The sequence below is a fragment of the Rissa tridactyla genome, chromosome 12, assembly GCF_028500815.1.
Source record: "Rissa tridactyla isolate bRisTri1 chromosome 12, bRisTri1.patW.cur.20221130, whole genome shotgun sequence".
Lineage (NCBI taxonomy): Eukaryota > Metazoa > Chordata > Aves > Charadriiformes > Laridae > Rissa > Rissa tridactyla.
In genome coordinates, this window is record NC_071477.1 from 9,079,748 (window position 1) to 9,094,312 (window position 14,565).

A 14,565-nucleotide genomic window follows, 5' to 3' on the forward strand; every position below is an offset into this window, starting at 1 on the left:
AGCTCTGCCTCCACCCATATTTTATGGGACCCCCAGTTGAATGGTAGATCAGTAAATAATTCAGAAGTATCTTCACTGTTACTGATAAGCACATCAAAGTTAATATCATTAGCCAACATACCCAAGTCAACATATCTCGTTTATATAAACACAAGAAGCAACTCTACCTGTACTTGAGGGTTATGTTTTTAAGATAATATCTCACTTAATCACCATGTGTAAGTTAGAAACTAAAATACCTCCTAAAATTCTGAAAGACTTCTGCATATAAAATTACTATGAAAATCTGATATTGCACTGACTGTGAGCAAATGAAAATTCAGTGTTCCTTTGATATTCCAGAAAAATATCTGTATCTTTTTCTCCCCTGCTCTAACAGCAAGCCTAAACTGTGCTTTTCTTAGCTTTGGGCTACTGCTTTTTTCTTGTGACATCTCCACAGTGAATGCTTTTCATTCCTATCGATACTTCTAACAATATTTATTCAGGGTGCGTATCATTCACTTACCCTGAAGCATTTCTTTTCTGTTGTATACCTTTACCACAGTATCACGTTGCAAAGCTCACATTTAATCTGCTGTCCATTTTCCTTTAACTTATTGTTTTATGGAAGAGGACTTTAATTTGAATGGGCATTCCTTATGCTTAGATCAGGTCTCATTTTATTAGTTATCTTCTAAGTATGTTTCCCTACAATACAAACAACAGCCAGAAGCAGACCAGTCCCTTTTATCTACTGGGTCTCTGAACCTTTACAGGATCTCACGGCTCATAGTTCTTGTAGCAAGTAAACCCAGATCAAAGTAAGGGACCGTACTGCATATTTGAAAAAAAAAAAAAAAAAAAAAAAAAGAAAACAACATACAAAGAACCCAAAACAAACCAAAACCAACAAAAACCAACAAAACATGGATAACTTCATCAGTGTTCACCCTGGTTTGGTCAGCTACCGCAGAGAATAGTTCCATTACACATGCAGTGCCCAAGATATGATTGTCACAAAATCACCTACATAAGGTCTTCATTTTGAAATGCTTTTGTCTCCATCCTGTGATTACTTTAACGTAAAAAAAAAAAAAAACCTAAATTTTATTCTTTCACAACTGTACTATTATCATAGCTGAACATAGCTTCCTCTTGTCCAAAAAAAAGAAGCTTGGACAAATTTAACCCTTCAAAGTCACATGGCACCCAGACAAGTCTCCTTGCAGCCATCCTTCCAATTAGCTTCACCTCCCTGTAGGTGAAGCTCCCACCTCCCTTCATCTCACCTCCCATAATTCCTCCCCTAGTTGCTGTGCAGTTCTGTATCTCTAGATAATAGATTTAGCCAAGAAACAAGAAGTGACTGTTAGTAAATTGCAGTATGCTTCACTCGGAATACTTGTGAACATTTTTGGATTTCAGCAGTTATAACACCTAGATAATAGATGCCTGTGGTAAAATTAACTTGGGGGAAGACTTTTTTCTGCACCAATAGCATACATTATTCTGCTTACTCCATTCTTCAGGTAAAGATTGGTATTTGTAGGAAAACTGCATTGTTAATGTCACAGCCCAGACATCAAAAGCACAGATTATAGTGAAGTACATTGTTCTTCCAGATGTACATGATCTGCCAAGATGTCATTTTCAACAGCTGATATTTAAAAGCAGGATGCACTTGAGAAACCAAGTTGCATGACATAGATACACATACTTACTAATCAATCTTAAGAAAAAAAAAAAGAAAGAAACCCACCTCTTGTGGTTGTCAATAGTTGGATGCAAATCAAAGAATCACTTTAGTCTTTTCCTTTTTTTTTTTTTTGAGTTGAATTTTAGTCCTCAATCAAACCTCGTGCTGTGCCACAGTCCAAGCAGCCTACTGAGTCACAGCATTCAAAGAAAGTAGGACAAAAATATCACTGAATGCTGAGTCCACATTGAAAATATGCCACAGTCCCTCATTCTCCTTATACATTTCACTTCTGTAATTAAATTGTACCCATAGAAATATACTACCTCCATTACAGAGCTATATTACTCAAAATCATTTCCTGAGCACTAAGCCTGCAACATACCAAATCATCAAGAACAGTTCAGCAAAAACATAACGTCATATATATGCACATGACTTTCAACTGATACAGTTAGCAAGCACTGAAGCTCTGCAGGAAATGAAATACTCTAACAAAAAATGGACCTTCTGAAAAGCATGCTCAAAATTTCATGCTTATTCTCTAATTGCCAAACTACTAGAGATGCTCATCCTGCAAACTACTACTTTTAAAACTTTCCTGCCGTGATTCTGAAACTGGAGTTCATCTATTTCACTTTTATAAAACTCCACTCCTTCTTATAAATGTCTACTGACGGAGAAATTCATAGTGAAAGGGAAACAAATCTCAACCTCTATGTTGCAAGTATAAACTTAAAACTCATTAGTATATGCAATGTACCAGCTTAAACATTCAAATGGATTTTACAGTAATGGTGCCTGATCTGGCTCAACACACCCACCCAACCATTCATGTACTTCATCTTTTCTTAAACTTTATTTTGGATAAATGCATAAAGAACTTTTTAAAGAGAAAACCCCTAACTTCTGCTGCTTGTATGTCTGAAGCTGGATCCAGTTGGCACATATTCTTACAAGCGTTCTCCCTCTGCCACACAGGTTTTTTTAAATGTCACAAAAAAATCTAAATGCAGCAAATGAAATAATAAAAAATACTACCAGATAATTGCACAAGTATTACTAATGAGCTGTTTTCCGGCTCTGTTCTATTAAAGTGGCTGAGAAGCTAGGTGCATGCAATGCTGCCCATCACTGTTTTTCTGTAGCAAAAAAAAAAAAAAAAAGCGCCGAATACGATACTTAAGATTTACTGCCTTAAGGTTAGGAAGGGGGCAGTTTTAAAAGGTTACTGAGAATTTATGTCCATGCTTAGCTCCAGGCGGAACCCGGAGCGAGAAGCGGAGGGCGGCCGAGGGATCCGGCGGAGGTGCTGCCCCACTGCCGCCCCGGGCAGAGCCGCCGAGGCGCGGGAGGCAGCAGGAGGCCCCCGCCCCGCCGTGGCACGGCCCACGCGAGTCCTGAGGAGAAGGAGGTGAGGGGCTCTGCCCCGCGGGGGAGAGGAGGGGGAGCAGAGCGGGGCTTCCCTCTGCCCCCCCAGCGAAAGGGGAAGGAGGGCAGAGCGGGGCCAGCCTGGCTGCGGGAGGGAAGCGGGGAAGGGAGAGCTCCAAGGCGGGGAGCGGGGAGGTGGAGGGCAGCGCTGCCCCGCAGGGCCCTCAACACGCCCCCCTGGGGGCAGAAGCAGGCGGCAGCAGAGAGAGGGTGAGCGAAGGGGCGCTCCCCGCCTCAGCGCCGGGGGGCAAAGCCGGGCGGGGGTCGCCCCTCACCTGGTAGATGGTGGCCCAGCTGGCGGCCTGGTCGAGCCGGTGGAACTCCTTCTCGATCTCCATGGTGGGGACGCCGCGCCAGGCCTGGCCCCCACCACCCCCAGCGCCGCTCACCGCCCGCCGCTCCGGCACCTCCGGCTCCAGCCGCTCCCGAGGCCGCGGCCGCCCGCTCTGCCTGTCACCCCTCCCTTCTCCCCGCCGGAACTACGCAGCCCGCCCCGCCGACGCGACGTCCGGGGCGGCCCGCGGGGCCTGCGGGGCGGCGGGAGGAGGGGGCGCGCGGGCGGCGCGAGGCGCCAACGGTCGGCTAACGGTCGCGGCGGGCGCGAGTGCCCTGTGGCGGGGCTGTGAGGGGCCGCGGCTCGCCCGCCTCCGGCAGGGGAGGCAGCGCCTTCCTCCCCTCCCCGGGGTGCTGCCGTCCCCTCGCCCTCCCAAGGCGACAGCCCGGCGGAGAGCTGCGGACCGGGTGGGCTAGGGTGCCTTCTCTCCTCAGCACCCGCGCCGCCAGCCCGGCCGTCCCGCCCCGGGGCCGCACTGACAGGTAGGGCGGCCCCGGCAGGGCTGAGGGGCCGCAGGTTGGAGGTGGCAGCGGGGAGTCCGGGCTTTTGCTCGGTAACGGGATCTGGCTGCGGAAAGAGCTGACGGAGCCAGTTGGTTAAGCTCTTGGGGCCCCAGGCTGATGTCTTCTCTCTCTGAGCTGTGAAGGAGTGCTTGAAGCGTGTTTTCAAGCTCTCTGTCTGTGGCAAAAGGGTCAGAAATTTTTTAAAATTCCTTTTTTAAAGGAAAGATGGCCTCTGCGGCCATCTGATTGCAGAGGAAGGGCTGTGAGGCAAACGGCGGTCTGGCAGCAGGTGCCCGATCTGGCAGTGCAGAATACCTGTATGTATGTGCATGTGCTCACTTCAGAGGTGGGCAAGACAGCTGTGTGCTCTCTCACTGTAGTCAGATGATGGAGAGTTTATTTTTTGCTCATACACAGTCTGCAGAATGAAATGTATTTCTGTCAGTTGTCCCATACCCTTTGATTTAAAGGAATGTGTGGTGTGACAAGCTCTAAATGCAGTTTGATCATCTGTCCTCGGCTCTTGGGTTACTACTCTGAAATGGCCGTTACTATCAAAGTGCTATAGTCCCATCCCAGGAGGTAAACATTTGTCATTCTCTCACACCTTTCTCATAAGGCAATGCTGAATGAAGTTTTAGCGTACATATCTCATATTAGAGAGTCAAAGTCTTTCTTCCTGAGCTTCAAGAGCAGACGTTCCAAGCATATGGATGTAGTTATCCCATGTATAATGCTAGAGCATGCTTTGTTTCCAAAGCAAGGAAATTTTACTCCTTATATCAGCCAGCTTCTGTTTGTTAGATTACAGTTTCTTGGGCTTTTAGAGCATATGCTACTTCTGAGGGCTGGTGCAGGCTTGGCATACCTGGTATCTATGCAGCATGAATGTTCACCCGAAATAAGGTTGTGAGAATGGGTTTGTAGGATCAGCATTTTTCATGAGTGAATTTGATTATAAATACCCTAAGCCCAGCATGGATTTAAGGCAGCGAGAGTGGTAGAGTTCTCAACAGACAAGATGTATCAATGTCACAGAAGACAGAAGTATTTCATTGCCTAGTGGCAGCCTTTACACCACTTAGCTCTTCCTGCTAGAGGAAGCTTTTCCTAATCATTCTATTATGCAGTCTTTGGAAGAGGTTCCCTTCCAATGCTCAGCCCCAGAATGCCACCCTGTTCAAGACTTGCTTATTAGGCTACTTAAATGCAAATGGATGCTCTCTGAGAAGAGAGGACTAGTCAGAGGTGTGAGCTGAGGGGCCCAGAATTTTGGGGGAGGGTTAATAGTAACGCCCACAGTAAAGGCAAGCTGTGGAAAGCGTCTTAATAGGATAAATGACTTAACCTAGGTAAACAATGAAACATTATTCTCTAGTCAGCTGCTGTGTGTCGCATAAAGGCATTAGCAGATGGTATTAAAAAGATTTTTTGCCTTTCTTACTGCATGGGCTTTCTCTTGACTTGATTTTTGGAACTAGGCAGGTGTAGCGTTAGTCCCATGAATGAAAGGGTTTCCACCTATTGAGACCTGTTTCCATATTTCTAAAAGCAATGGATAGAGGACTGCATCTTCTCTCCCAATCTGGCTGTTCTGAGCTGGTATCCTTTATCTTGAGTCTAGGTGGTGATTTTTTAACCTACTGGACCTGGGGAGGTCCAGTATGGACCAGTATGGTATGGAGTATCCCTTTGGTCAGTTGAGGTCAGCCATCCCAGCTGTATGTAGAAACACCAGTGCACTATCAAAAGTATTTCTCATCCCAAATCACCATACCAGCTGCCAGTCACAAAGTTAATTCTATCCCAACTGAAACCACAACACATACTGAGATGTGTCTTTATAATGTCACCAAAGAGCAGTTCCTGTTGATGGCCATTTTTCATGCAGGCATAAACCTGATCCTACCTAGAAGAGGTCAAAGCTTGTAATGCTACAGCTAAATGCAACTGAATTACTGCAGTGCATAAGCATTTTATAAAGGAAGATAGCATATACTCTTTTATGCTTATGTCACCTGAATGGGCATAATAAATAAAATCAGTACAAGTTCTTCAGTCAGTGATTCATCAGCAATATATTCTGCTAAGTGTGTACTGTTGTCACAGAAATAATTGCCTTGAATGACAAAAACTCACATATTGCCCTGAACAAATTGATATTCAGCTGAAGATTTCACAGAGTAACCCAGAAAATAAGAGATTATAGAAATTGCCAGTGTGTCTTACATTTCTTCGTAAGTCTCTATCTGTTACAGCTGAAATATGCGTGGCCAGTAGCATTTTCAAATGTGTCGGTCTGTTTCAATGAATGATTTTATTAAATAACCGGAAATTTTGGAGTGGATAGACTACATTATAAGTATTTGCTTTTACCTATATATGCCTATATAAAAGAAGTAAGAAACAATTTGTAGCAATGATACACATTGTGACTCCTATTTCAGAAAAGCACAGCTAATTGCTGTATAAGCTATTGAGTTCTTTTGTCTTTGTTTTTACATACAATTTCAGCAATAGTACATGCAATGACATCCATAATTAAAAAACTGAGATCCTTACAATATGCAGTTAGATACTAGTTTATGTCAAATAATAAGCTTCATTTCTTTGGCACCTTGTGGTGCTACAGCAATGTAAAGGGCACATAGACCATCGAGTGTATTCTGAAGGTTGAAATTCTGGAATTCCTCCTACTGACTAGGGGAGAGCACTCCACCTTTTTCTTTGTAACAGTTGTAGGGGTTTGTAGGAATTTTTATTTGTCCCTTAATGTTCACTACACTCTAGTTACCCACAAAACAATGTGAAACAGCCTGGCCTTGACTTTAAAAAATGAACATTAGCAGAACAATGAAACTAACTCTATTATTTTTAATTCATTTGAAACCCATAAAATGACTTATTCAGTCTAATCATGTTAAACTATTTAATTTGCCTGTCTGCTAACAATATTCAGCATTTTGAGATGACCTAGTTTAAAACAGTCAATGCCATAAATCTCCATTAAAGTGTCTGCAAATATGATGCATGTTGTTCCTTCACTGTTTGATCTTTGAATGCAACTTCATAGTTACATTAAGCCAGTTCTAGCAGGATGCATCTCCAGTGTACAATTGGGAAGTTTGTCATTCAAATTCAACACACTTAATGGTATTGCACCGTACATATTTTTATCTCTATTTAGCGGAAATATAATCTTGTGTGATCCAGAGTTCAGACTTGGATTCTCTAGTATGTTCTTTTGGTGTTACATTTTAGCCATTCCTTGTTCTGATTTTCTCTTTCGTTGTAGTTAAGTATGGTTACTGTGGGAAATTCAGTTCTGTCTTGATTTTCCTCTCACTAATATTACATCACATGAGACTCGTAACAGTTCACATGTTATTCCTTGGTTCCTTTTAAGTACCTGTAAGTTCATGAGCAAAATCCAGTGCAATTGGACATTGTCATATGGTGTAAATAGACTGGTTTGCTTTTGATTTTGTTCTGATGTTGTATTCTAACATGGTATGATTTCTGTGGTAAAAATGTACATTAGCTTGTAATTTTTTAATACTAAGGTTACTTATATAAATTAATATTCAGTCTCACCTAACTTTAAAGCTCCCTGAAGAGGTAAACGGCTAAGAATGGAACTTACAAAAGGTAGCATGCTTAGTGGAGACTCAGGATGAGAGACTACAGTAGAAAGTAGTAGAAATAGCAAACTATTAAATATTTTAGTTCATATATTTCTGAGGGGTTTAGGCATCTAAGTCAAGGGTTCAGGAAAGTATGTTATCTCCAAATTCACAAATCTGAGCCACCTTTGGGAGTTGCACAAGCCAGATCGCTCTTTTTATAGAAAGAGAAAAAATGTTGTAATGAACAGGGGTTAAGGACAAAATTACTATAGCCCAAGTCTTAGGCAACTCATCCAAAAGATCAGTCAGATTCTGGTCCTGCTTGTGGTGAATGTCTGTGCAAAGCAGTTTAACATATGTAAGGCAGGCTGAAAGATCTCCACACCAAACTCTGTGACCTCATTGTTAGGGCACCGCTGAGATGTAAAGGATGTGTTTCCCTCAGGCAGAGGCAAGAGTTGAACACAGGTCTGCCACATCCCAGTGTAGTAAGAGATCTAACCACTGAGGTATTAGTTGGAAGGTGATTCCCATCCAAAGCTCCTCTCTCTGTTTTCAGAATCTGGCTGACTGGTGCTTTGAGTACGTCTTCAGGACCAGGTTTCTCAAGGAATGTAAGCATTTGTGAGCTGTGGGCTTAGACTAAAGAGAAATGTTGATTTATGCAATTATGTCAAAACTTATGGGATTTTGTGCATGCTAAGAGTTCAGATAGAGAATTTTAGACTCAAAGTTTTAGGCAGGTGACCTAAGAGACCTTGTAATCTAGCAAAGGATTAATATTGTATTAGGCATTGCACAGGGACACTGTAATAGAACGCTGGTGTCAGAAATCATTCACAATTTGTCAGAGAAGATGCAATGAAATGACTTGGCTATTGTGACTTGAACAGTGGTAGAATCAGAATGTCAGGCTTCAGTCTGGCTTGTAACCCTGTATCCCTGTATCAAAGGAATCCTTTTCTTGTATCTGGCTTTCCTGATGCCTGTCTCTTTATGCCAAAATAAAAGAACAAGCCTCCTCCCCCTGTACTCTGCCCTGGTAAGGCCACATCTGGAGTACTGTGTCCGGTTCTGGGCTCCCCAGTCCAAGAAAGACAAGGAACTACTGGAGATAGTCTAGCGGAGAACTAAGAAGATGATGAAGGGACTGGAGCATCTCTCCTATAAGGAAAGGGTGAGACCTGGGTCTGTTTAGCCTGAAGAACAGAAGACTGAGAGGGGATCTCATCAGTGCTTATCAATATCTAAAGGACAGGTGTCAAGAGGATGGGACCAGACTCTTTTCAGTGGTGCCCAGTGACAGGACAAGAGGCAACACACACAAACTGGAACACAGGAAATTCCATTTGAATGTAAGGAAAAATTTCTTCGAGGGAGGCAGAGCACTGGAATAGGCTGCCCAGAGAGGCTGTGGAGTCTCCTCCTCTGGACATATTCAAAACCCTCCTGGATGCATTCCTCTCCAGCCTGCTCTAGGTGACCCTGCTTTGGCAGGGGGGTTGGACTAGATGATCTCCGAAGGTTCCTTCCAACTCCAGCCATTCTGTGAGTCTGTGATTCTGTACTGGGAAGAGGATACACAAATAAGCTCTTACCAAAAATCTCACCACAGAGAGGGCCGATAAAAAAGTTGAATTAATCAATGATGAATCTCAGTTAAAAAAAAAAAAAAAATCTCAAAAGTATTTGCATGGTTGGTGCTAAATTCCCAGAAAACTTTACAGGGTAGGATGGTGGTGTGGTGGGAGGAGTAGTATTTCTTCTGAAACTTCTGCTACTGTCCTTATCCTTCAGTACTAAATAAGTCCCCAACAAGAAAAGGATGGAGGATCCTAAAATTGTCTGGCACAATGGACAGCGGAGCTCCCTGTGCTGTGGAAGTCATATGGGAACTAATTAGGATTTTGTCCTTTCTAAAAAACTAGGAAGCAGGATGAGTATCTGTTTCTGCAGTGACTAATACCTTTTGCATTTAGAAGCAAAGATGCTTCAAGTTACTTCCTAGCAGCTCCTTCAGATCAAGGGATGAGAATGTGAGTATAAAAGGTTTTAATGGATATATGTCTATATGTCTTGTGAGAGATCTAGTTGTATATAGCCACCTTGGATCTGCAGTGTTCAAGACAAATGATTCCTGATCTTGGCTTGTTCTTTCTGTGTTCATTCATAGTTAGAGAAAGAGACATTAATATATTCACACACAAGCATGTTACGCTATAGGGCAGAAAGACTTCTTTATTATGGCTTAATATTGAATCTGTTGGGGTGAATGCTTGACATCTTTTTAATGAGGACAGTTTATTTCCAAAACACGTTAGGAGAGGTGGGATCACTTCACTGAGTATGTGAAGTAAGTGGTCCACTTGGCCTTGCCTCATAATGAGGAAAGATGATACTCTAGAGGCTGGACTTTGTGCTGAAGAGGAGATAAGCTGAGGATAGCGGGAGTACAAGGGTGTGAGAAACCAAACCGCAGTTTCTCAGCATGCAACAGAAAATTTCATCTGAGATACAGATGTCAAAAATCCTTGCTCTGAAGCACTTCAGAATTGAGAGATGGCCTTAAACCCTAAATGCTGCAGAATCACTGAAGTTCTGCTGCAATGAAGCATCTTAGGTCATGGATGCAGTGGAATGCAAACCAAAGTCCTCAGTGGAAGGAGAAGAACGCAGCTTTGGAGAAGAATAGTGCGTGGGTTCAGATGCCCAGTCTTACAGAGAGAATCACCATCTCCATGGGTGGCTGGGAAAGGGGGCCAGCATGGAAGTGCCCTGATTTGCTAGACCCTTTGTTGCATAATCAGCTAGAGAGCAGTTGCAGCCATCAGGGCGTGGTTTCACTTTAAGTTGGTGTGTAGTGGTGGCCTCATGGGGAGCTTTACAGGAACTGGGCAGTTTTACAGGATGGTTGGGACCAACCCAACATAGGAATTCAGATGGGTCAGGAACAAAAGAAGCTGCAGAGTGGAAAATGAGGATGGGTAATAGTGATGAAATTGAGATGCAAACAGAAAAAAAAATATTTCTGATGGCACAGTGAAGATAAAAACTAGATTTAAAAGCAACGCCAATTTTCTGAGGAGCGAAAGTCACGTTCTCCCAGTGTGGGTCAGGGGAGTGATGTCATGCGTGTGTTAACGTTTCAGGTGGTGCCATCCAGCGGGAAGTGCTTTCCCTGCCATGGCTCACGCCTGTGTTTTCAGAGCTGAGGAAGGTCAATGTGTTTGTACCTCTTATGCCACATATTTGTGCTAAATTTGTTGTCAGGTGTGTCTGTACATTGTAGCCCTGGGTCAACCCATTCTTCTGTTTCAGAGGATAACTTCAACATGTTGTGACATGATTCACACATTGACATGGAGCTCAGTAGCCACTTACCTCAACCGAACTCATTGCACGACTCCGACCTTTTCTCAAACCTTAGTAATTTAACTGGACCCCAAAATGATCTCTAATAAAGAGACTACTGAGCAAGAAAATTACCTCTAGTAGCAAGAAATGTCTGCATCATTAAAAGTAACCGCTTGGTGTCACTCTTTTCCATAGTTAATACTGTATGAAGTTAAGGAAATATTGAAATTGTTTACTCGGTGTCTCCTTTTGGAAGCATTACTGTAGACAATTGGGTTGGAGCAGAGCTGCTCATGTAATGAAAAAAATGCCTTCCTCTTTGAAATGTAGTGTTTTCTGTAATTATATCAATATTCTGTATTACTTATTACAGTGCCTCTGATTCTCCAACGACAAGGCAGAAATTTAGAATCTGAGTAGATGTGGCATCTAAACTGTGGGCAGATGTACTTGTGGAAGGCTGCAGAACTGCTGCATGTCATAACTACTCATTTGCCTGCTCCAAAACAAGTACTAGAGCAATTGCGGTCTTCTGTATGGAAATTATGACCATCACTTTTCATTTTATGAAAAATATAAAATTTAGCACAAAATCATTGTTGCAGCAATGCTATAGGGTGTCATGCATAAACTGTGCCTTTCTAAATTAAGCTCTGCATGAAAGCAGGATGAAAAGATCATCCTTGACCCATTTAATCGTGTAATAATCAAAGTTCTGTTTTATTTTCCTTCAGTATAGAGTCTTAAAACTGTTAGCGTATGTTTGAAAACTTTGCTATTAAGTGTTAATGGAGGGTTTTTAAGGGTTGAATCATGTACGTTTTTACATGGTTCCTTTCCATTCCTCATTGTGAAGATGCACTTTTCCACTGGCAAAATACTTCAGTCTAAAATGCTTCTGCAGGGAAAACTGACTGTTGCATAGCTTGGCTTGTTTTCAAAGATTTTTTTCGGTGACTTCTGAACTATTTCCTGCTTGATAGGAAGCAGTACAAATTTTTAAAAAAATAATCTAGTGATGATTGGGATAGAATAGAATATGTAATAGGAATGTCTGGATTGGAATTTTTATGAGAAGGTCTGTTTTCATGACATTTCCAGTCCTGACTTGCAATGTAAAGAGGATAAATTAATTTCTGGATTTATAATTTCAGTTGAAGCCAAAGGGGCCTTTGTTTACCCTAATGCTCAATTGGACTTGACAGGCTCGGTGCTTTTGGATGCCTGTCGCAGTAGAATCGAAGGTCTTAAATATATTCCAGTAAAGAATATGGGCTGAAAAGGCCATTTGGATCAGAGAGACCTGTGCCCTACAAATGTGTGCAAACATTTTATAGATATTTAGTTGTCAAATTGCACTCTCCACACAGATCCAGAGCAGCAAAACATTTCCTAACAGCCTATATGAAATTTACAATCTACCTTACAAAATACTAAAAGTTGCAAAATCTGCAAAGCATTGCAGGAAAAAAACAGAAGAGATTAAAAGCATTACTAGTGACTTAGATCCTTGTAATAATAGAGGATTAGGTAACTGAAAACGTTCTGTGATCTCAGGACACAATCCTTCTTGCACTTTAGAGAGGTTGGAATAATTCCAACCTGTGTAACTTCAGGGACATTGCTTTTCCATCTTAATATACTCCAATTCAGAGTTTTTAGTTGGTAAACTGTCCATTAGAACCTGACACTTGAAAAGAAAATGTGAATTCAAAAGAAAGTGTTGTATCTTGTGGCTTATTCCACTTCATTAAAAAGGAAGGTTCTTGTCCTAACTCAAATATACATTTCATACCCTCTCTTCATAGCTCAAAACAACTTGATGAAGAAAGTTGCAAATAAGCAAAATCTGTTATACAGAGTGTCAAGATGGGTGACTTTTCATGACATAGTTGCTATGTTAGCTGTCAGGCTTACCCTTTAGCTATGGGGAAACAGAAGTCCTCCTCTGGGATTGGATAGCCAGAATGCTGTTAGCAGGACCAGGATATCAAAAACTCTGCTTACTGCCCCTGTTAAATGAGAATAAGAATAACTTTTTTTTTTTTTTTAAAGTACATCCGTTTACACTGAACTAGCTTTAAGAAATAATCTGTTGGAATTCTGTGTGAAAGGGAAAGAAGGGATATCTACCTATTATCTGTACACTGAAGTTTCAGCCATCAGTGATCGTGTGACAGAACGTGCCTGTGGAGGAAGCGTACAATGTACGTGTGTGCATGTGCACCTTTTGCTGCTTCTGATATTTTTTAGTCTTCATGGGTTTTGCAGAATGCATTTAAGGTTAATATCATGCTGTGGCAGAAGCAGCTAGAGGTAGAAATTTGTAAGGAAGTCATAGCTGCTAAAGACCATTTTACCATTGGATGGCACTATAGTCCTTACTGCTCATAGTTACTGCATTCAAAGCCTGAATACTTTTACTGCTCATAACAATTTTAGATCAAGCGTCAACTAATAGGGAAATAGTTACTGGAAATAATTTTTTATGGCTAATGTGATGTTAACAAAATAAAATTACACTTGCAGAGCTGGCTTTAGTTTTGCAGCATTAGATTTAAGGAAGTCTATGTTGAAATCTTGCCAGGTTGTTTAGTTTTCTAAATAAAGATTTCAAAATGCAGTTGATTCTGTCATATAGGACTCAGGTACTGTGTGCTCTCTACTGTCATGAAAGATATTAGGGGTATGTTTTGTGATTACAGGGTATTTTACCCCAAGGCTTTCGCTTACTGTTTTGTGCTTTTATATTCGTGAGAGAGTATTTTCAGTAAACATTTCTTTAAATAATCCTTTTTCCTTACAGCAGATGTGGCATATCTGAGTTTGGAATTGCCTTCACCTGCGTATCCTAGGGCTACAGAATGGGTGAGTGCTTAAGTTTGCAGACCTGTATTATGCAAGCATAAATTTTTTTCACCGTAAGTTGAAGACACAAGTATTCAAGCAAATATCTGCAGTTCATTCAAAGTTGTGGCTGCTCTTTTTGTTTGCAACGAAGCATTAGCTTAAATTTAAGTTATTGATACACCATTAGTTTAATATTGAGACAGTTAGGTCATTGGTATCACTGTGACCATAGCATGGCATTCAGTGCAAGCAAGCCAGTTGTAAATTTACCTGAGTTTCATGTAGGGTTTTGCAGTCCGTTCCGAGTTCCTTGCTGACAGTACACTTAGTTTGAAGCTAAGTGAATTATATACATGAACTGCTGACTAGACTTGAGGCTGTGTTTCCAAAGGCAAAGTGTTTGGCAGCAATACTGACCTAGCCTCACCTCCTTTGCCACCTGCTGCTGGTTTCTGTGGTATACCACCCCTTCAATTGTGCCAGCCCAACTATTTATGCAGCTGCACTTGGAAATGGAGCTGGGAACATATCTACTTTTAAAAAAAAAAACAAAACTGAACCAAAACTAAGTTTTCTTCTGGGTTAGTTTTAAGCAAGATCAGGTCTCCAGTATAATGAACCACATAGCTACATAAAAAAATTTTCTAGAACAACAGAATAGATTGATGCTGGGGCAGGAAGATTACAGAAGACAAATATCAATACTATAGCCAGTATTGCCACTAAAGACTTCATCTTGAGGCACACAGAACTAAGTGATGATTTCAGTGATTCACAGTAAACTGTGTT

General features: G+C 41.7%; 1 protein-coding gene and 1 long non-coding RNA gene across 9 annotated transcripts in view; both read right to left on the reverse strand.

Moving 5' to 3' along the window:
• The window catches only part of PTPN1 (protein tyrosine phosphatase non-receptor type 1), a 46,086-nt gene extending 42,506 nt beyond the window's left edge, over positions 1–3,580 (reverse strand). For 2 of the 8 annotated variants that reach the window (XM_054218382.1, XM_054218378.1), the window contains exon 1: positions 3,385–3,522. Coding sequence is in view for 2 of the 8 variants with exons in the window: in XM_054218377.1 (XP_054074352.1) it covers positions 3,385–3,447 (63 nt within the window). In the remaining 6 variants the exon portion in view is untranslated. Of the gene's footprint in view, positions 1–1,741; positions 1,865–3,384 lie in introns of those variants that run through there. The other 6 variants (XM_054218385.1, XM_054218381.1, XM_054218379.1 and 3 more) reach the window with 5 other exon arrangements.
• A 4,538-nt stretch (positions 3,581–8,118) lies between these two features.
• LOC128916526 (uncharacterized) lies at positions 8,119–14,224 on the reverse strand. Its single transcript, XR_008468990.1, has 3 exons — positions 14,047–14,224; positions 12,844–12,938; positions 8,119–9,139 (listed from the first exon to the last, which is right to left on the reverse strand). It is a non-coding gene; the product is annotated as an uncharacterized LOC128916526 (long non-coding RNA).
• Positions 14,225–14,565: the final 341 nt, after the last annotated feature.